The sequence below is a fragment of the Diospyros lotus genome, chromosome 6 (genome assembly GCF_014633365.1).
Source record: "Diospyros lotus cultivar Yz01 chromosome 6, ASM1463336v1, whole genome shotgun sequence".
NCBI lineage: Eukaryota > Viridiplantae > Streptophyta > Magnoliopsida > Ericales > Ebenaceae > Diospyros > Diospyros lotus.
In genome coordinates this window covers 21,274,722-21,297,936 of record NC_068343.1, presented here as the reverse complement: position 1 = coordinate 21,297,936, position 23,215 = coordinate 21,274,722, and the positions used below count along the sequence as shown (strand labels likewise).

Sequence of the window (23,215 nt, the reverse complement as noted above, 5' to 3'; positions counted from 1 at the left end):
CGGACACAGATTCTGATCCATGCAAGAAGCTGAGTGCCCCGCCCCCGTTTAGGCCACCACCGGAGTGACCACCTTGACTGTTTCTTCTCTGTCATTTCAGGCCGGCCGCAGTCATCCTCTTTGAGATCTACCTCCTCTTTTATATGCAACATTTTGGCAAATATGGAGGGGCCAACCAATATCTACAACTAATCCATTCATATGGATTCTCACTCACAAATCATTTGGGCAATCGCAATTCATCAATCATGAGAATGTGCTATTCAATGCAAGATAAATTCGCATGCCCCTTTATGTTGAATGCATTCTACCTGGACCATTCTTACGCGCGAGGGCATTTATGCACCACGGCAAGTATATAGTAAAAGAAGCCAGAGTAGCATCGCAAGACCCACCCATATACTCTGGAAATAATATTGGATCAGAAATAATTATAGAAACCATGGGACCTAGCCATAGATAGAGCATAAAATTGGCATGGCAATTGAGAAGCCCAAAGTACATAGAGGTAAGATGCCGATATATATGAAGGCAAATTGCGACGGAGCTAAACAGAGGGGTGGGGGGTAAGATTTTACAAATATATATAGAAGTTATTGGACTGAAACACCGAATACTGTTGAGTCAGCTTCTCAACCACCTCCTCATCGATGAGGTGAGAAAAGTTTTCCACTCAAGTTGTGGTGGTCCATCTGGCTTGTGAATATCTAGTTCTTGGCTTCATCACTGATTCAGGATTTCCACATCCAAGCAGGAGATAATGAAGTCCATGAAGACTGTTCGAATTTATTTCTTTCATTTTCTGAACCTGATATTCGTATAAATATTAATAAACTGTACAGTTAAAGGAAATATGAAATATCAAACAAGTTATCCGAAGCTAAGGGAATTTACAAGAAAAATGCACAAATGAACAGCATAAAGTGGCCTGCAATTATAGTCGACCTGATTCTCAATAAAAGGAAATCTATACATAAGGCGCATAAGACTATCCCCCATAGATAAATCTGTCAAATCCCAAAAAAAAAAAAAAAAAAAAAAACTTTCCAACCACTCATGCACCTGTCAAATCTTTCTCCTGTTCATATGCACAAGCCTACCAGACAATGTGGTTATGTATCCAAATCATCACAGATTCTGCCAACTTGATAGACAGCAGTTTCAACTGATGTTTACTTACCTGGAAAACCAGATAATGTAGTCTTAAGTGGATTCCAGACACTCATCTACTACATTAAATGGAATCCTTAAAAGTTTCATGCCCATCTAAGAGGAAGCCATCAAATGGATAGTGATGATCTACTCTCAAGTTGTCCACAAACTAGTTCATATTATGGCTACACCTTATGCAGGCAGGGGTTTAGCATGGTGAACAAGGAACTGCATGTTGTTTCCATATCACTTAATTTTAACCATTCTTTTTCTTTCTTTTCTTTTTTGGGCTTCAAGGAGACAGATTAAGGATCTTGGACTTAGACGTTGAACAAGACATTACCACCCCATTGTTGGACATTCCCATCTCTATTATCTTTCCATAAACAAAGGATATCTAACAACATCCTCAAAATGCAGTGAAGTCAGTTTCTATAGCCTCATGGATAATTCCAAGGGAAATTTCTCCCCCTCTATTTTTATATCTCTAAGTTGCTATACAAGCCATGAAAACACGGAGTTCACCTTTCTTGGTTTACATCTCAACATGGCAAAATGGTTAACTTTGGTCCTTACTAGATGAAAGAAGATAAAAGATTTAACATACAACTATTCTTCCCTGTGCTCAACTTAAAAAGATTTACAAGTACACAAATAAATATTATGGCAATGATACATCAACACTAGTAGCCAAAGATTTCACTTCAGTTCGCAATTGAACACATGCCTTTTTGTTTAGCCAAAAAATGAAAGGAAACATTTCTTTTAGACTAAACAAAACAAAACTTTAAAATGGTTTAGATTTAAGGAAACAGCTCTCATGATCAACGTCACAAGGTGCAAACCAATCAATCACATCCAAACATCAAAACAGATGCAAATAAACCCATTGGAGGCATGTCACAAATAGTCACCAAACCCAGACAGCCTAGTGCCTGGTCCACCAGAAGAGGAAGAGGAATGGCAGAAAGGGTTTTCATTGGGATAGAGGCAGGTTTGTGGAGGAGAAATAGAAACCCTATTGAGTATATGGAAGGGGTAAAGAAGGTGTAACTTAACAACAATTTAGCTTAACTAAATGCATTTCTAAGAAAATCCTGACCCACAAAAGCATCTTCAAGGGACTAAGGTGTATATTCTGGTGACTCTGTGCCCCTCCTCTCTCTCTCTCTCTCTCTCTGTGTCTATAAATATATATATAGGCACATGTATGTATACATCAAAGCCATTCAAGAGGAGGTCAGCTTTGCAGCCAAAGAAATTAAGAGCAGTGATTGCTTCAACCATATCAGGAACTCAACAGCAGAAGACAAGAGGTTTACAGTGAAGTCAAATGAAGTTCTATGCAAGGCATACATAAGAGTGGCGGAGAGAGGGTCTGTGCAGATCAAGTCTGCAACAGATCAGCTCCACACCCATGCACGCACATGGATACAAGGTCTTGCGGAGGAGGGTGGTGGGGAGATATTTTGTCATGAAGTTTCTAAAACGGCAGGCTTTTTTTATTTATTTTTTATTTTTTAAATTGACAGTGTTTGAAATGATTACTCTTCTCTATTGTATTTTTTTTAACATACTACTCATTACTTTTATGATTCGTTAGTAGAATTCAAGTGGAGGGTGTTGATGTACTTTCAATTTCACTAGTTACTTAACCATACAAAATTGCATAAAATGGACAAATTCTATTTTGAAGTTGTTCAGCAAATTTCAACTGACAAGAAGTAATGCTAAATGCTGTTACGTTCGAATAGTATTGTTCAACTGGAATGTTATTTATATTAGATGCTTAAGATTGCAGGAAAACACCAGAAAATCACACGCACAATTAATTTGCATCTGATATTCAAATACGAAGAATTGAAATGTTTACAAAAACTAAAAGCTTTCATGCAAATGAATATTCTATTCCATTACTCATGACATGCAAAATTATGCAAATCATGTAGCATAATAGTTAATACTACTCGAGACTTGACAAATACCTAGCTAGCAGAGGAAAAAAAATAGAAGTTACAACTGAATAAAAGCTAGATAGAAACATACCCAATGAATCATCATACTCATAATCCAACTGCCGCACAATGAACAATTGAAGACCTATTTGGAACCACAAGAATGACATCTGACCAAACAATTGATCCACTTAATCCCCCACAACCGTCTTTCCAAACCTCAATCTCTGCACAAATAATCTCCATCTCCTTGGCAATCCCCTTGCCTTCCCACACCACAAACAACCTCCCACTCACATTTGCTATAGTTGCGCCGCACATAAACTTGGGCAAACCCTTCCCTACCCCTTTCAACTCCTTCCACCGATCCTCCTCCGCATCATACCCTCTAATCCTCCCCAAATAATCATAGCAATACAACACCCCATCCACTACCGCCGCCCGCCCCCTCCACCCCATATCAAGCTGCGGCGATACATCGCTCCACTTTCCGGTCGCCGAGTCATAAACCACACCTCCACGATCCGCCATCGCATAAATCCTATCATTCATCACAGCGCTAGCGTGCATCCACTTGTCCTTAAATTCAATTTGACTTGGCACAGCCGACCACGTTCCCGTCACCGGATCGAAAACCTCCGCCCAATTCATGGACCGCGACCAATTATCCACCAGACACCCCCCCATCACGTATATTTTCCCGTTCACAGTCCCAGCGGCCGCGAATTCCCTTCCGACGCGCATCGGAGGTCCCAATTCCCACCTGTTGAACCGGCAATCGAAAATCCAGACGCAATTCGACGGATTTTCGTTAATCGCTCCGCCGATCACGTAGATTTTGGATCCTAATACTGCGAAAGCGGAGCCGATCGGCTGCGAGGGGATTGAAGGAAGAAGCGAAGGAGTTCTAGGTTTGTTAGGGTTCGTAGGGTTCTGATCGAGCAGATACCAGCGGAACGACGAGTTGACTCGTACGTTGAGGTAAAGGAACTGTTCAGTGCAGTTGAGCTGCGATCTGGTTGCGTAGAGGAGAGAGGATTTGACGGTGGAGCGCCAGGATTTGGAGACAAGAGAGAGGTAGGGATGGAGAGAGCGCGGGACTCTGGCGATGCATTGGAGAGCGACGTCGTCCGGCAGGTCCGGGATCAGAGGCGGCGGTTGCAACGGCGGATGGGCCGCCCGCTTGCCGGCGCCGGTGGAGATTTCGTCGGACATTGTCGGCTCCTCGCTTCTTCTGGAACTTCTACTAGTGGCTGGAAGCAGGAAATGCATATAATATAGATGTGGTACATGTATGGTCTATATATAGGCATGGGCATATCCATCCATCGAGACGATGTGTACATGAGAAATAGAATAGAATGGATGGCAAATTTGGTGGTAGCTGAACTGACGCCACGTGTCTACCAAGCAGTCTCCCTGGTTTGTGTGTGTGAGATGGGGACTCGACCATTAGCTCACGATGGCGCCACGGCAGCACGGTATAGATATCATTTTCGAAGGGGCTATTACCACCAAAAAGCCAATTTTTTTTAAATTATGATAATTTTATTCAATTATTCTAATTTTGATAATTAAGACCAAATTTATAAAATTAGTAACAATTTTATTCAAATTGAAAAAACGGGCTGCTCGGCTTGTTATTTCATTTTTTTATAATAAAATATTAAATATATTTTTTTGAGTGTGAGTTTAATTTTTTTGTTGCAGGAAGATGAGCTAAATAAATCACCCTCGCGGTTGCCCAGTCGCAGTCGCAGTAGTATAATTTTGTTAAATACAACTTTATATAACAGTTTAACATTTTATTATAAAAAAAATATACAATTCAAATTTTATATATTTGCTGTGTGATTATAAAAAGAAAGTGATTGTTTTAACATTTATGTGTAATATAGAAAAATAGTTTATGTTTTTTTTGTACATTTTTAAGGGAGTATAATCTTCTATTTTGTATTTCAAAAAATTCTGGTGAATGTATATGTATGTATATTACTTTAGTTGCCTTTATGAAATAATTATTTATTATTGCTTATAAAATGACTTTGTTATTTGTTATTTTTTTTTTGGGCATAAATTTATGTTTAAACTTTCTAAGTAGGATAATTTTTTTTTTTGGGTCCTACTTGGACCACCATCGTAGTCAATGACAGTGGCGACAATTGAAAGTATTTAACTCTTCCTTCCTACTGTCATTGCACCGAATGTATTTAAATTTTAATTAGATTTTAGGGACTGTTTAAAAATAAAATGAGAGTGATGGTGATTTGTTGTGGAGCTATCTAAAAAATTGGTTTAAGATGGAAGGAACTGTTTGTTTGGAGTTATTTAAAAAGAAAGTGAGGGTAATTTATTTAGTTAATCTTCCTATAACAAAAAAATTAAATTCACACACTCAATAAAAATGTATTTAACATTTTATTATAAAAAAAATTATAAAAAAAATGAAATAACAGGCCGGGTAGCTTGTTTTTTCAATTTGGATAAAATTGCTACTAACTTTACAAATTCGGCCTTAATTGCCAAAATTAGAAGGATTGAATAAAATCGCCAAAACTCGAAAAGTTTTATCTTTTTTGTGCTAATAGCCCTTTTGGAAAAAGGGTTAAAAAGACATCCATGCCGCCTAATTTTAACCATTTATGATTTTTAATTTGAGTGGAAAGTGCCCCTTAAATTATAACAAGGGACTTATTATATTTTTTAAATTTTAATTTTGAACTTATCATGTACCTCATTATTCAATCAACACTACGCGTGAAATCACGCGTGATTGAGGGGCGTGAAACAACACCCACTTCTTCTCCTTTCTTATTCCAATGCCGACAACCTCTTGCCTTCCTCTTTCCACACCGCCAATGATCGGGCATCACTCACAACACCTTTTTTCTTCTTCCTAATTCCCAGCGTCGACGACCTCTTGCTTTCTTCCTTTCTCGCCACCGCTAATCGGGCAACACCAACAACACCCATTTTTTTCTTCTTCCTCATTCCCAGCTCCAACAACTTCTTGCTTTCCTCTTTCTTTGTCGCAGATGACAACTCACCTTCCTCATGGCCGTCGATTGATTGAACTCACCTTGACCGACGAAACCCGATTAGCTTTCATTATCAATCGAGTTTAACCCCTATCTGAAACACAAATTCGGGTTTCAAAAACTTGATATTGGGTTTCATCCTTCGATGAAACCCAAAATCAAGTTTTTGTATTCTCTTTGATCAATCATTTTTGCTTGTCGTTGGCAACCATTATGGCCGCGGCTCTTTGACATTTCAAGCTTAGTACTTGACATAGGTAAGATTGATTGCATCGCTTGTCATCGTTGTTGGGTCATGACTCTGAGCATGGTTGGACGGACCGATTGCACTGGGTATTCCTCACCATGGAAGTTTGTTTGAGTTGCTGGCAAATGAGAGGCAATGATCGATTAGTGGCCATCGATGATGGTGGCTAACTCCTTGTGGGTTCATTGTGTGTTGTGGCTCTTTTTTGTGAGTGCTCCATGCCCTTGGCCGTGGGTTATTGTGATCGCTTTCGCCTCAGCAATTCGCCATGGTTGCTGGCTCTATGTCCTCCCAATTTCAAGTTTCATTAAAGGATGAAACCCAATCTTCTTCTTTGTCGCCCCTATCACTGTGCACTGTGTATGTATTAATATAAAATTTTGATAAATAATTATGTATAATTTATTAACATATATATTATATTAATATAAAATTTTATACAAGAGCATATATGTCATGCCTAGGATTTTGGGATTTGAGGGGTATTAATAGGTTCCGTTTTGCAACTTGAGGGTCACAATAGGTCCTTCTCAAGTTGAGGGACACAAGTGGCTAAACGAGGAGAGTTTAAGGGCAAAAAGATGTTTTTAGCCTTTTGGAAAAAGTAATGCTATTTAAACTCTTAATTTTGATGTTTTGATTAATATTTTATATATTTATATTAATATAATAAAAATTATAATATTAATACAAAATATTATTCTAAGTGTTGAATTTAGATATTTAAACAATATTTTCATATATAAAATTTGGATTTTAAGTAAATTATATTAGGTTTTGTTTGCATTTAGTAAACTTCACTTGCTATTTTTAAGGTTTGATTATAGATTATTTTTATATTTTTAAGAATATTATTATTTTTTGTTCTCCAAAAATCAAAATTAGACATTTTAACCTCAAACTTAAAACTCTTTTCACTCCTATATATCTCTCATTCTTTATATCTTTTATCCTTAGCGAATGAAGTAAACCCGATAATAGTCAATCTTTTGTGACTGAAAACCTTCGCCTCTCTTTTCTCTCTTATGTTTTTTTTGTTGGGGTCTAGTTTATCCATTACATTATCATTTAACAATAACAACTAATGGTTCTTGAGGAGATACTTAGACTGTAACAAACATACAAGTTCATTCTAATACTATAATAAACCTAAAAGTTATGATATTCTTGTTTACAACTTTGTTAGGTTCATAATAAATGTGTTTAAATTTTTTATTTTTAGAAATTATGAAAACAAAAAATAAAAATGCAAACACATTGCTAAATGGTCCTAAAGTTAATTTGGTGTTTAATTAGTTTAGTATGAAGTGGTAGATAAATCATTATACTTTTTTGCAGAAATATAAATATATAGAGTACATTTTGATCAATATAAATATACAAAGTACAATCTTGACTTAGGAAACCTGTAGCTAATTAGGAACCCTAAACTGAGAAGATATATCAATATTAATTAGGTAACTTACAGCTAAAAAGAAAGATTTATTCTGTATACAAAAAGAAAATATATTGACTTTATAAAATTTACAGTATAAAGAAATTTAGGACTGATTCTCTTTACTGTTTTCAGATCTTTTTCAGTTTTCAGCAGTGAAAACGTGTTTATTTTCATATTTTCAAATACAAAAGTCCATTTAGTTGGGTATATTAGATATTTACTAAGTACACTAAAATTTGTAATTGATTATCTATTATATAGCCTATTTTTAGTCAATTACAAACAAGATATACTCGATTAATATATCATGCCTACTTTGAGTTTGACTTTAGTCTTTTATTAACAAGAGAATTACTCAAGCATAAAAGAATTTTAGTCTAATATAAGAATTAGATCATTTGTGTTATTTGATTACACCAGGTTTTTTACTCGATTAAGAGAACCAACATTTTAACCTAAGATAAGATATTACTTTATTACTCGAGTAACACATTTGTACTCAATTAAGATCTTTGACTTACTCGATTGATTTTTATATATTACTCAATTATTTTTACAATCATTCATTAAGCCTAACACATTCACTACAACAAATTTTGGATTAAGAGGCATTTAAAAATGCCTTAATAAATAGTTTATTGGGGCATTTTAACTATTAAGGCACTAATAATAATGTCCCATGTAACTGTGCCACAAAAACGTATTGAGGCACTTACAAATGTCTTAAAAACAACTATAAATTTAAGTTTTTTACGACACTTAAAAATGCCTAAAAAATTATTATAAATTTATTTTTCATATCCCTCACAAGGCCTTCTCTTAATTCTAACTTACTTCTCACTCGGCTCGAACCCTGAACCTTTCCTTCTTCTTGCACACGCGTGACCACCTAATCTGGACATCATCTTATTAATATATGTGCCTATGTTTATTTTATAGTATATTTAAGTTTCATTAGAATTATTCTATTGGGGCATTTAAGATTTGTCTATTAGGGCACTTTATCAGAGTGTCTTGTTAGAATTATTTTAATGGGCATTTCAAAAATTCTGCCCTATTAGATTTATCTATTAGGACACTTATATTTGTCTATTAGGGCATTTCATTGTTGTGCCTCATTAGAATTGTTTTATTGGGGCACTTCTTTAAATTGTGCCTTAAAATGATATTTTATAGGACACTTAATTGTTGTGCCTCATTAAAGTTATTGTATTGGGGCACTTTTTTAGATTGTGCCTTAAAATGGTATTTTAGAGGACACTTTCTAAAAAATACCCTAAAAAAAATGCCTCAACAAATCATTTTTGTTGTAGTGATTGTTTTGATCATCATCTTATTATCACTTATCAGAATTTTCCTATTTTCTTATCAAATCAAAACTTTAACAACTTAATATATTACTCAACAAGACCATTGTAGATAGCTTTGCCAATTCAACTTGTTGCCAGTGATAGTAAAGATGTTATTATTTGCAACTCTTGTGTTGGTGGATGTACCAAGGATGATCTTTGAAGATAGGTTAGTTTTTCCAATCATGCTGTGGTTTATGGGTGTGTAGGATTTAGGTTAGGGATGGCTTTGATACCATACAAAAATATTTGAGAAGAAGAACTTAATTTCTTTATCATTTTGATCAGTATAAATATACAAAGTATAATCTTAGCAATTAGGAAACACACTAATTTAGAGAGCTGAAAAATGGCCAATTAATTAGCCACCATAATCTCCACATTTTTTCTATGGGCTAAATTAACTATTGTATTTTAAATGAAAAAAAATAAATTACTATAATTTCATATTTAGAGACATATTAGTCATTATAGTAGATATTGTCTTAACATGATCCAATATTTCATAAATGATGTGAACTTTATCTTTAATCAAACCTTAAATCAAAATTGAGACCCAAAATCATTTTCCAACACTAGATCAAAGAACATTGTAATTGTGATATTGGGTTCTTACTTGTGAGTTGATTGTGACTACATATGGTTGCTTGAATGTTAATTAGTTTGGGCATATGTGATTGTGTGGGGTTTTTGAATCTAGACTTAAGATTCCATTTTTGGGGTATACGATTGTGTAAGATATTTTTAAAATAGATTTTTGGTTTGGTTTAGGAATTTATATTTGTGTAATTTTGTTTAATTGGTGATTGTTGTTGCTTGAATATAACAATAAATTTATTGACTAAAAACGTCGTCGTCAAGTTGTTGAAAATCTGTAAGAAAAAGAATAATTAGAGGATGCAAGTAAGTCCCGATGCGAACACCTCGATGGTTAAATTAGACATTAAAGAGTTGAAGGCCGTATTAAAACAAGTATAAGAGACATACGTTTTTGGAACGAGAGATTATCTATTTATAGAGGAGCACGTAACTTTTTCAGATCCCCTAGTATTAAGATTCTACAAGATAATATTTATCCTAATATTTCGAGGTCCACTAGGATTGAGATTTTTATGAATAATATTTATCTTGATATTTCATTATTTATTATAATTAAGATTTTTATAGATAATATTTATATTTTATGTAGGACTCAGAGGAATTTTTGGATATTGAAGTTATTTTACATGTAAGGCACCCTTCTCCCCAATTAAGGGAAAATTTACTAAAGTAGTATTTGTTAACCAATACGTGGGGTGCAAAAAGTGAAATATAGAAAGTATTCTAAATAAAAATGTTTTTCATTATATTTGTTAAATTTATCTGATAATTCTTAGAAAAGAAGTCATGTGATTTCGTATCTGAAAATTTTCAAATAAATTTATCTCTTCCTTCTTTTCAAATAAATTTATCTTGAATCTTATAGATAAGAAAAAATGACTCATATATCCCCAAATGCATCTTAAAAAATTTAACAAATAGTTTGATAAAAATATTGAAATACTTGTCATCTTTATTTTGACCATTCTATATTTTAGTTTAAAAAATATTTCAATCTTATTTTGATACAATTTTATTTTACGAAATTTAATAAACATTATGTAAAAGGATTAATTGTATAACTTATTCAAAATTGAAACACCTTTATATATGTATTCATATACATATATATATATATATACATGTACATACGCATGCAGGCGCAACTATCTCCTGTGAACGTGTGGTTGCCATGCACTTACGTCACGTGCAGAATGCCACAACTCACCGCAATTGTCAACTTTATAGCGTGTGGTTGATGTTTTCTGATTATTTTCATTTTAGTGTGAAAATAGTTTTAAAAATATATGTTATGTTTGATGAGTTAAGCCTGAAAAATGAAACGAACATGAACTTGGTGCAGTCGTACCGTACGCAGTAAAGATATCTTCTTCTTGTTGTATAGTCATTGTCAACGTGAACTGTATGTATACATCGGACCGCACCAAATTGCCAGCTTCGTAAATCATAATGCATCTCTTTGGCAGTGGCGGAGCCACATGCAGCCAAGGGGTGGGCAGTTATCTACCTGGATTTTTAAAAAAAATTATTATATATAATAATTTAATATTTTTAATTTTTTTTTTCTAAATGCCCACCCTAAATTTTTTAAAAATTCTAAATTTTGATATATTAGTAGATGAAGATAAAGGTATCGGGTGATTGCTTTTTATTGCCAAAAACCACGGCCACGATGGCTGGTGACAATTCTCAGTCTATTTACGCGCATTGGGTTTGGTCAAAAGTTTAATATTAGATTTATGAAATTTAGCCGTTAGATTTTATTGGTTTTTTATGTATATTGATCGATGGCAATAAGGGTGTCGAGTGATTGCCTCAGATCGTTGAAAACCATCGGTCATGGTTGCTGGTGGCGACTGCCAGTGCTTTTTACAGTATTGGCCGAAAATTAAAAATAAAATAAATGAAAATTTGACCCACTTTTCTTTTGTGTGTGTTAATCTCCCTTGACCATTTCTTTAACTATGTTTTAATTAAAAGGATTATTTTTTTTATTTTTTGTTATAAATTTGTCAATTACATATTTGAAACTACTGCTAAAAACATATTTTCTATCATGAAGTTTGTCAAGATTCGACTACGTAATTGGATTGGAGATTAATGATTGAATGACAGTTTGTCATGAAGTTTATCAAGACTCGGCTACGCAATTAAATTGGAGATTAATGATTGAACGACAACTTAGTTGTGTATATTTAAAAAAAAAATATTTAATAAAATTAATAATAATATTATTATGCGATGTTATTAAAATCTGAAAATACATCGATTGTATACTTTATTGATATATATATATATTTTAATATTATATTATTTTTAATTTTTTTATATTATTTAATTTTAGACAGAATTTAGAGTTTTAGGGTTTAATTTTTGCCCACCTTGTCTAAAATTTTTGGCTCTGCCAATGTCTTTGGCTTCCTTTATTTTCACTTTTATTTTAAAGTGTGTGAAACTATACTCTGTTTTTTTTTTTTTTTTTTTTTGGGATTTTAGGCTGCTTCTCTTGTCTAGATCCCATCTTAGCAGCCACGTACAATGCCATTTTTGTCAATCAAATATGGGGTTAAGAATGTTACCATTTTGGTAAGGATGTGTGGGTTAATTTAGGCATTTACGATGGCATAATTTTATTTAGATAGAGATAGAGTTTACTTTGTTAATATAATTATAATATTATTGAACAACATTAAAGTGATATCTATCATGATTAACATGACCTTAAATCTAAAAATATAGTGACTTATCTGATTCTTTTTAAATTACAAATGATTAATTTAGTTCTAAATCTAAAAATATAATTATCTATGTAACCTTTTCAATGACAAATTTAATATTTAGACTAAAAGTACATTTACTTATTTGGTATTACTAGGTAGTTTACCTCTATTGTTATTGTTGTTGTTAAGATAGAATAATAAATTTATTTGACTAGAAACGTTATCGTCAAACTGGTTGAGCCTATAAGAAATAAAACAATCAGAGGATATGGGGAGATTCTCATGCAAACACTATGATACTTTAAGTCAAACACTGAAAATGATAAAGGCAGTATTGAAGCCAATATTAAAGATGTATGTTTTTTTTTTTAAAATGAGTGTTTGTTTATTTAAAGAGGAGTATGGAGTAATTCTAATGAGTTCAAGATTAGAATTCTTACAGATGACGTCCATCTTGACATTTTGGAACCCGTTAGGATTATAGTTATTATAAATAATGTCTATCTTGATATTTTGGAACCTATTAAGATCAAAATTCTTATGGATGATATTTATTCCAATATTTTGAAATCCTTTTAGAATTAGAATTCTTTATGGATAATTGTCTATTCTTTTCATAGAATATATGGAAGAATTTTTGAATGTTAGAGTTATCTAGTTTGAGCGTTGCGCAGGACCTCTTCCCCGATGATTATGGGAAAATTTATACCTTTTACCCCAAAGAGTTATTTTGGGCTTTGGTTTTTTTTGGTCTTTTAATGGGATTTTGTCTATGACACATCAATTACTCCCTACTTTTTCATTCAAGTTTCTCGGATGGAAGAGTAGATTGGGTCATGGTCTGCCCTCATTTCTCTTTCATTTTGATGGTTGTTATTAATATTAGATCATTCTTACGCTTTAGCATTTTCGATTTTTAAACCATTTTCATGCTTTTGTGTTTTAGCTTTTAGACTGTTCTCGTGTCTTTGTGCTTCAATTTTAAGATAGTTCTTGTGCTTCAATGTTTGAACCATTCTTCTCCATTCGCGATTCGATTTTTGGAGCGTTCTCACATCTTCGTGCTTCAATTTTTAAACTGTTCTCACACCTTTGCACTTTGATTTTTAGACCATTCTCGTGCTTTCGCACTTTGATTTTTAGATTGTTCTCGTGTCTTCACGCTTTGATTTTTTGAACCATTCTCGTGCATTTGCACTTTGATTTTTAGACATCTGTGTGTATTCGATGCGAATCCTTTGTCCATTAATACAAGTGACCCCCAAACATCTTAATGGTCTTCAACATCCATGTGTGTTCGGGGGCAAGTCCTTTGTTCGTCGATGCAAGTGACCCCCGAACATGTTAACAGTCTTTAACATCTGCGTGTGTTCGAGGCGAGTCCTTCGTCCATCGACGCAAGTGACCCTTGAATATCTTAACAGTTTTTTCATGAGTAGTTTTGCCACATTTGTTTGAGGTGAGTCTTTCGTCCATCGACATTGATGCAATAGTTAGTTTAAGAGAGGGGTGAATTAAGCTTTTTCACCATTTTTGAAAAATAGGCTTGAATAAAAGAAATCAAATTAAAAGTGTTGTAAATGAAATAAAGAAAGCGATACACAAAATATAGAGTGGTTTAGCCTCAATTGCTTAGTCCACTACATTGATCCATGACCAAGGATTTTGCAATCACAACCACTGGTGTATTATATTATCTTGTAAATTTTGCAGGCTCAACTACTAATCTTTACACTTGGATTTTTATAATGAGCTCAGTCACAACCACAATCTTTTAACAGGATAATGTATAACCTTTACAACTTGACTTTTCAAATAGGTTAAGCCACAACCACTATCTTTTAAAGACTAAGGTGTAACCTTTATAAATTCACAATAGATTGTGAAAAAGATAACTCAAGAGAAAGATGAATAAAAGAACAATAGGCACAAATGCTCTTCTCTTGATTGAGAAAGTTACAAGATTTTGAATGAAGTACACTCTTTAAGAATTTTTCACAAAAAGATTTTTTATAGAAACAAGTGAGAAGAAGAATTAAAGTAAAGGAAGAATTCTTAAAGATCTTTTGAATGTTAGCTGACATGGTAGAATTTAACTTTATTGTTCTATTTATCTCACAACTATCACTTTTTGTCTCTAACAACATTAACCAATATTTATTTAATCATTCAAGAATGCATGTGTTGTTTGATTTGCATTAAATGTTTTGAAAAGTAAAAACTGTCAAGTATTAAATCTGTCTAACAGCTATAATTTTCAAATTCGAATGACAGTACTCGATTGGGTTATAGAGATACTCGACTAATGAGATACTCTAATCAATTGAATAAACCAGGTAATCGATTAAATAAAGAACTTACTCGAGTATAAACAAGCATTACTTGATTAACTCATAAGCTACAGATAACATGAATTAATTACTCGACTACTAGGCCACACTTACTCGATTAACAGAAATGTATATCTGAGTACAAAATTTTTATACTCGATTAAATTTGAAGCACAAAAACTTAGCCAGATTTAGTCAAAACCTTACTCAACTAACCCAAAAGTATACTTGACTTTTAGAAATACATATAGTTGATTGACAACTAGCTTTACTCTATTAATTTTAGAAAAATAGAGAGGATGCATAAGTTACTCGACTAAGATATCCTTAATAGTCGATTGAAAGATTTTCTCACAAAGCATATAATCAACTGATTTGAAAAGCACACAAAATATTATTTGACTGATCTTTAAAATGAAAAACAAGAGATGTGTAAAGCATTTGACAAAAATAGATACTCGATTAATTCAAGTACATTAGTCAATTGAAATATAGGTTTTACTCAATTCAATATATGCTCAGATTTTTAATGCTCTGAAGATACTCAATTAATCTCAAAGCATACTCAAGTGCTTGAAGGATTTACACTTGATTATATGAAGTGTCATACTCGATTATAACTTTAAGAAGTATAGATTTTGTATAACACATACTTGAGTTGGAACTTGCAATAATCGATTGAATTACTTCAAGACTCGATTATCATGAAAGCAATGCTGAGTAATACTTGATTAATTTTGTAAAGGGCTTTTTATACTTAGCCAAATTTCAAAATATATTTTCTCAAAAGCCTAACATCATGCTTGATTGATATATGACCATATATTTTGACATCTTGAAAATACATACAAATATATGAGCATGAAGTTATCTAATGATAGACAAATTAGCTTAAGAGAGGGGTGAATTAAGCTTTGTCACCCTTTTCAAAAAACAAACTTAAATAATAATAGACAAAATGAAAATGCTATAAATGAAATAAGAAAGTAGTACACACTATGTAGAGTGGTTCGGCCTCAATTGCTTAATCCACTACCTTGATCCACGATCAAGGATTTTGCATCCACATCTACTGGTGTATTATATTACCTTGTAGTTTTTACATGCATGCTCAACTACTAACCTTTACACATGTCTTTTTGCAATGGGCTCAACCACAACCACAATTGTTGTGGGGTGCCCTCAAATTTTCCTAAGCCTTAAGCATCTTTTCGATGATTTTTTCCCTGGAGAGTCTTCGGGACGATAGCCTCCTGGGCCCCCTAATGGGTCATTTGGGATTGGTCTAGCCTAATTCATTTTGCATAAGTGTAGAAACCCTTTGGGGTCTCCCAGATCAAAGCCACCTAGTGGCCTCGAAGCCCATTTCGGGACCATCCGAAGATAGCCATTAGGGCCTCACCCCGAAGATGTCTCCAGGCCCTCTAGTCTCTCTATGCATGCACCTCATCGGAAGAGTCTCCTAGCTAGACCGTGGGTCCCACATGATTGTCTATAAATATTAGCCTTTTCGAAGGCAAATCGACCTTTTTTATATTCCTCAGTCTCTCTCTCTAAAACCCATCCAAAATGCCCATGACTACTCTTCAGGACTTACGGGAGACATTGCACTATATACATACATACATTGGACACTTACATACTTGTTCATTTCTCATACTTCTCAGACTATTATCTGACTAAGGTATCAGAGAGCCTGCATGAAGGAGTCTCTTGCGTGCCTTTCTGATGTCCTTTATTTTTGTAGGCTAAGGCAAAGTCGTGATCCCCGAAGGCTCATCTTCTCAAAGACTCTTCGAGGCATCCATCCATCGTCGCTCTGAAGACCTTATCTAGGTAAGCTATCTCGAAGGCCCTAAAGACCCATTTCGAGCTTTAGTTGTTTTGTCTTTCTAAGACTATAGCTTTAACTCAGTTCAGACCCAATTGACCTCACTGCTAACATCTTAGACCCTCAGCTTTGGAAAAGGACTATGCTTTGGATGATCCCAAACAAATAAATGTAATTGTTATAGTTTGGTAACAACAATTTGGCTCCATATGTGGGAAATTGAGCAAAAATCCATCTTTTCCCTGTTGTTTTAGGGATTAGTTTTGAGAAAATGTTGTACCCCGCTTCATCTTGTAGTGCCTCTCAATGAGCTATGCTCTGAATCCTCCAGGAAAGCACTAGGGAGCTTTTTGTAAGGCTTTTCTCTTGGTATTATGAGCCTTCCAAGGTTTTTCTCCTGCTATTATGTCGGCCCTCAGGAGAAGAACGCACCTCTCTACCCTATGTCTCTGCTGAGGCGTCTATGTTGTTCATCAAGGCACGAATTCAGGTTAGGTAAGTAGGAAGTGAGGAGGATGGTCCCCCTGTTGATGAAGGCCAAGTTTGGGAGCACGCTAATTCCCAAACTTGAATTTGATGTACAAGGATCTCCTCCCTAACAATGTTGACCCCGTGGGAAAAGTGATGCCAGAAGGCCAGAGTTATGAAGACCTCTTATGCAGGGAAAGTACTCCTGGGACGTGTCTGCAAAAGCATTCTATGAACCTAAGAGGCACCTTCCTGGACTTCCCAGCTTCCTCGAATATATTTTTCCAAGTTTGGGGAGTTTCAAAAGCAGAGGGTGGCCTACCAACTCAAGTGGAGGTAGGCGTTGTAAAGTTGCACAAAGTAATGACGAGAGGACAAGCCAGAAATTCCAAGAAGACAGACTGAGAAGGCCATAACTTTCGATCCACTCATGTCACAACCTCAACCCCATCTTTCCAGAAATTCCACCCTAGCTTACTTAAGGCCCTGTTTAGGACAAGCCAGGTGATCGACAAACTAAGAAGGCCATAAGTACTTTGAAAGCAGAAGGCCGCCCAACATTATGTCTATCATTCCAAGAACGCCACCCAAGTTATTCCAAGATCGAAAGTAGAAGCTATCAAGCCACAAGAAGAAGCTGTCAAGCGAGGACACTACTAACTTAAAACTAACTTCTTGAAAATCGCGAATGTAGGTGCTTGTTTTGAACCGCAAAAATAAAATGCTACTATGATGTAAAAAATGTATATAAGGTAACATATATATGTGTGTATCCTCTATTTTGCAGTAACTCAGTGAAAGGCTAAGATAAGATTCAGATTAAGGAGCTAAAGGGATAGAAACCCTTAGGCTCGACTCGATACTCATCTCTTGTAGTCTCGAATTCAAAGACAGACAATTATGAATAAAAGAGATTACAAAACAGAAATATTCTAGCAACACTACAAGTCGTACAATATTTTGATAATGATGGCAACTTTGTCAAAGACTCATTCTACTACAATAATTCCTAAGGGTAGACGTAGGCAAAGTGTTGAACTACTAGGACAAAAATTGTTCAACCATCACCACGGTCAAAGGCACCTTACCGGGTAATTATCACTAGAATATCGCCATTACAAACCACTACAGTTATAATCCAAAGCAAAAATATTTGTCCAATCTTTCATACATTGGGCTATAAGAGTCGTGCCCTGATACACTCTACTTGCGGACGTAGGCGTTTTTCCAAACTACTAAAATAAAAATGTTTATCCTTCTACATGATAGCAAAAGTAGGTGCTTCGCCTAACCGCTCCAAAAAAATTATATGATTGCGGACGTAGGCACTCTGTCGAACTACTTCGACAAAATCTTATCATAGTGAAAGTAAACACTTTGCCAAATCGATTCAACAAAACATTATAATTGTGGAAGTAGGCACTCCACTGAACTGTTTTAACAAAATATTCATATTTCGATTGCAGACGTAAGTGGATGAAGAAAAATCCCACTGAGCTGCCAAAACAAAACTCACAGATGTAAATTATCGAACTGAGTCAACAAAATAGAATGCCTCTTGGTGCGCTCTATGCCATTAGGGCCCCTATCCTCTCCACTCAGTATCATTTTTTATGGTCCCAATTCATACTCATTCGGACAATTCCATTGTATTTGGATGCAAAGACTAGGGTTGTTCTCTTTAAATAACTGCTCCATAGGCCCTTTGCATCCATGCACCAATTGGTGGAAGGAATAGAGTTTCAGGAGATTTTCTCTATTTTGTAGGACTACTGGTACTCACCAATTTCACTGCACTAGGGCGCCTAAGATTGTGTACTGCTCCTTGTAGCCAGACGTTTCCACAAAAGGACTTTATGGGTCGGTGTCCTCCCTTCTGCATGGCCCCAGGGCATAGTAGCGACATTTCAACTATGAACGAGACTAGCGGGTCAAAGGCGGTCGGTGGACTCAGGCACGCACCTCACCCATCGTTGCGAGTGACAATAGTGGTACTCCTGATTGATGACAGATGCGAGATGAGCTAATATTTCTCCTAATATCCATTTGGGAATTCTATATTATGTCTCAGAGTTGGATATTTCATATTACCCTAACAGGTATATTGGTACCCTTGAAATTACTTTACTCTTTCTATAAATATATATATATATATACACACACAACTGTTTTACCCTCCACAAGTTGGAAGAGGTCAGCACCCTATTACACTGGGGAGCTGGATTCAATTTATGTGCCGATGAATATGCAAAAACATAGATACTTGGACCTTGCTCAAAGAAAAGACACATGCTTATCGGTAACGATTGAATTGTTTTTATTTATGCTCCATGCATTCATATAGTTTATGCACATGTTAGACTCTCGTGTAGCCAACCAAATACCAAATCATTACCCAAAAAGAATGCTCATTGTATTCGTATCTATTTAGTTCCCCAAAGTACAAAAAGTGAATGAGCCAAAAGTATAGAAAATGGGGGCAAGGGTAAATCTATCCTAGATCAAGGCCCTAGGAAATCCGTCCTCCTATGTAAGGGCTCCCTTTGTAAAATACAAGTTTGTAAATTCAATGTCTTCCAAACCCTCTATTGCCACTATCCCCTAGGGAGTCCCATGATCAGTTGGTGTCTCCGGCTTCGGCATGAATGGGCTCGACAGACCTGCAGGTTTGGCGAGTTCCTTCTTATTTTCATTCAAAAATGCCTTTGGCACCATGGGGTCGGGATCGCCATACTCCCGCCAGTCGCGAATGCTTGTGATCATGTTGCTTAAAAAGACAACATCAAAAAAATAGGTGTTTGGGCGCGTTCTTTCCAAGTACCCCCAGGCCAAGTAAAACCCATAATTCTTAAAGCCCGATGCATACCTTTCTTTCTCCTCGTGACACACCCGAACAATCAATATTCCTTTACTGCCTCGGCCTTGATGGCCTTAATGCTCATCCTCCCGAGCTGATCAAATAGCTCATCAACTCGCCTATTTTCCTTTTGAAATTTGGAGCGGGTGTTGTCCCTCTCTTACACAGCTTGTTTGAGCTCGGCAGACAGGATGGAATTGACCCCTACCAGCGGCTTCAATCTTCTTATATTGCTCGACATTGCCCTTTAAGGAGTCTTTCTCCCTCTTTGCCTCCTTGATCTCGAGCTCAAGACAAAGAGCTTGCCCCTTGTACTTTTTGAGGTCTCAAACCTCATGTTCCAGCTGTCTTATTGGGTATCTTTAGCAAAGGGTGTAGTGGACCATCTAGGCTCTATCTGCTTTAGCCTTAGCTAGCTTCACTCGAGCATTTTCCGTGGCCATTGCTTGGGGTTGTATCCCCTGTTAACCCAATAAAATCCCTAAACATTAGGAGTTGCAATAAATATTAAGGAAGCATTAGAAAGAAATTGGAAATCTCTCGTACCTCTATTGAATATTAAGCTATATTCGATGGTGGTAATGGTGGTACTGCTCCTTGCACCTTAGGCATCATTGGTCGTTATGCCAATCTCTGCCTCGATCTTCCTACTTTTTGTCCCCCAAACTATGGTGATTGTGGGCATATACTCACTTTGTGTCCTCTCTAGCCACATCGGTAGCAAATAATCTCCTGGCTGGGAACTCGTGGATAGTCCATCCGTATATACCCTAGCTGCCCACACCAATAGCAAACCTCTCATTGTCCTATGCGACACGATCCCCGATGTCTCTGCCCACATAATTTACATACTAGAAGTCCTCATATGCCTCTATTGGGGCCTACATCCCACATTCTTTTCTTGCCATTACTTCTTGCTCCCCTAAATATTGCCTGCTCACTCCTCAACTCATTCTGATCTTGCTCTATCGCATAGGCCCATTGCACCATAGTAGGATAATTTGTGATTCTGGCCCCTGTCAGTGCATGCCGAATATCTAATCTCAAGTCTCTCTGAATCTTATTGGCTTTCTTGTCCTCTGGCATCACCAACTTGGGTGCATACCATGCCAAAGAGATAAACTCGGCCTCATATTGGGCAACTGTCTTACTCCCCTGGATAGCTCGATAAATTCATATGACTTTTGCTCATGTACACAGGCAAGAATATAAGTCTCATGAAATATCTCCTGAAATTCCGCCCATATCGACTTCCTGCCAGCGTAATGTTGTCTAATAGTCTCTCACTAACGCTCGGCATCACCTCACAAAAGAAAAGTACCAAGCTGCACCTTCTGAGCATCGGTGCAACCAATAGTTCGCAAATGCTTCTCCACTGATGCCAACCAATTCTCTACATCGGAAACATCTAGTCCCCTATGAAATTCAGGCAATCACAATGCTATAAAATTCTTTAAGAGTGTAACGACCCATTATTGGGTTTAGAATTTTAGAATGATATATTAACTTATTTTAGTTATTATATAAGTTGAGCAAATTTGATTCTTAATGTTGAAATAGATCTATGGGCTTGTATGTATGGGTTTAAATTAAATGGATGGGATAATGAGTTGGGCTTCAATTTATTTAAGGCAAATGGGCTAAGAGTTGGGCTTGGGCCTTTAAGGAAATAGAAGATGGGCCATTTATTTGGGCTTAAGCCCAATACAAAAAAAAAAAAAAAAAAAAAAAAAAACATCCACCATCTACGCATCATTACTTCCCAACCCCCATTTCTTTTTCTTCTTTCACATTTTCTTTCACTTCTTCTTTATTGTTTTTCACTCCCTCTTTTACTTCTCCTTTCTTCTTTCACTCCTCCTTTTACTTCTTCTTTTTCCTTTTACTCCTACTTTCTTCTTTCACTTCTTTTTTTACACCTTCTTTTTCTTTCTCTTTATCTCCTTTTCTTCTTCTCCCTCCCGACTTCTTCTTCTTCTTCTTATTCTATTCTTCTTCTTCTTCTTCTTCCTCATCTAATACGCATTCTTTTTTTTCTCTACTGCTTCTATTCTGTTAAATTTTCTGTGGCAATTGGAGCTTCTGTGCGGGTGCTTCATCTTGATTTATTCATCCTCAGGCAAGTATCCTTTCTTCTTCTTCTTTTATTTTTCTCCCCTTCCATGTGTAGCATCTCTATTAAATTTTTTCTATCTACATAGTATAAAATTCCTAAATATTGTGAGTCTATTTGATGTCTCAAAAGGGGTTTGATTCACCCCAATATTATTCTGTGAATGGCATTTTTCACCTCCATTATGATGGGAGTTTGTTCACCTTCATTGCTCATTGTAGTGTATTTATTGGTATATCTTATATGTGAATGATGTCTGGATAATTAATGTCTATACCCGAATGTCCCATGAAATTGTGGAAAAATATCAAGTTAATGTGTGAAAAAATTCGGATGCTACAGTACCATATAGTACCTATACAGTATCTCAATACAGTACCTATACAGTATCTCAATACAGTACCATACAGTACCTATACAGTATCTCAATATAGTACCTATACAGTATCTTGATACAGTACCTATACAGTATCTCAATACAGTACCATACAGTACCTATATAGTATCTCAATACAGTATCTCGATACAGTATCTCGATACAGTACCATATAGTACATATACAGTATCTCGATACAGTACCATATAGTACCTATACAGTATCTCGATACAATACCATATAGTATCTCGCTATAGTATGATACCGTATTCGTATAGTATACATACAGTATCTTGCTACAGTACCATACCGTATCCGTATAGTACCCCGCTACAGTACCCATCCGAAAATTTTTATTAATATTAATTAAACATTTACTTAATGTATTAGAGCGATTGTATGGTGGAAAAATAACAATTTTTGCCATAACATTCTTCAATGGTATTAAATGTATATTGAGAACGAGAATTTAAATTTTACATTGCTGGTAAATGCATACATGATGCATACATGTACATGATGCTCATATATATATGTTCTTAGCGCACTTATTATTTTGCGCGGAAATAAAGGGTACCCTAGGAGCGCCTGACGCGGGACGAGGTGGCCATAGCCCGGCAGGTTGTGCTCGATACGTTATGTGTTGATTTACTGATATGATGATTAACGCATATTTTGCATCGTGGCTTATGAGCCTATGGGATTTATACTTATGATGTATGCACTTGTATGATTATACAT

The 23,215-nt window shown here is 35.5% G+C and overlaps 1 protein-coding gene across 1 annotated transcript; it reads right to left on the bottom strand.

Annotated features, from left to right (window-relative positions):
* Positions 1-431: 431 nt before the first annotated feature.
* On the bottom strand, positions 432-4,387 carry LOC127803528 (F-box/kelch-repeat protein SKIP6). The gene is made up of 2 exons (XM_052339802.1): positions 3,199-4,387; positions 432-808 (listed from the first exon to the last, which is right to left on the bottom strand). Exon 1 carries the CDS (start codon positions 4,377-4,379, stop codon positions 3,216-3,218), a length of 1,164 nt encoding a protein of 387 aa, XP_052195762.1. The 5' UTR covers positions 4,380-4,387; the 3' UTR covers positions 432-808; positions 3,199-3,215.
* Positions 4,388-23,215: the final 18,828 nt, after the last annotated feature.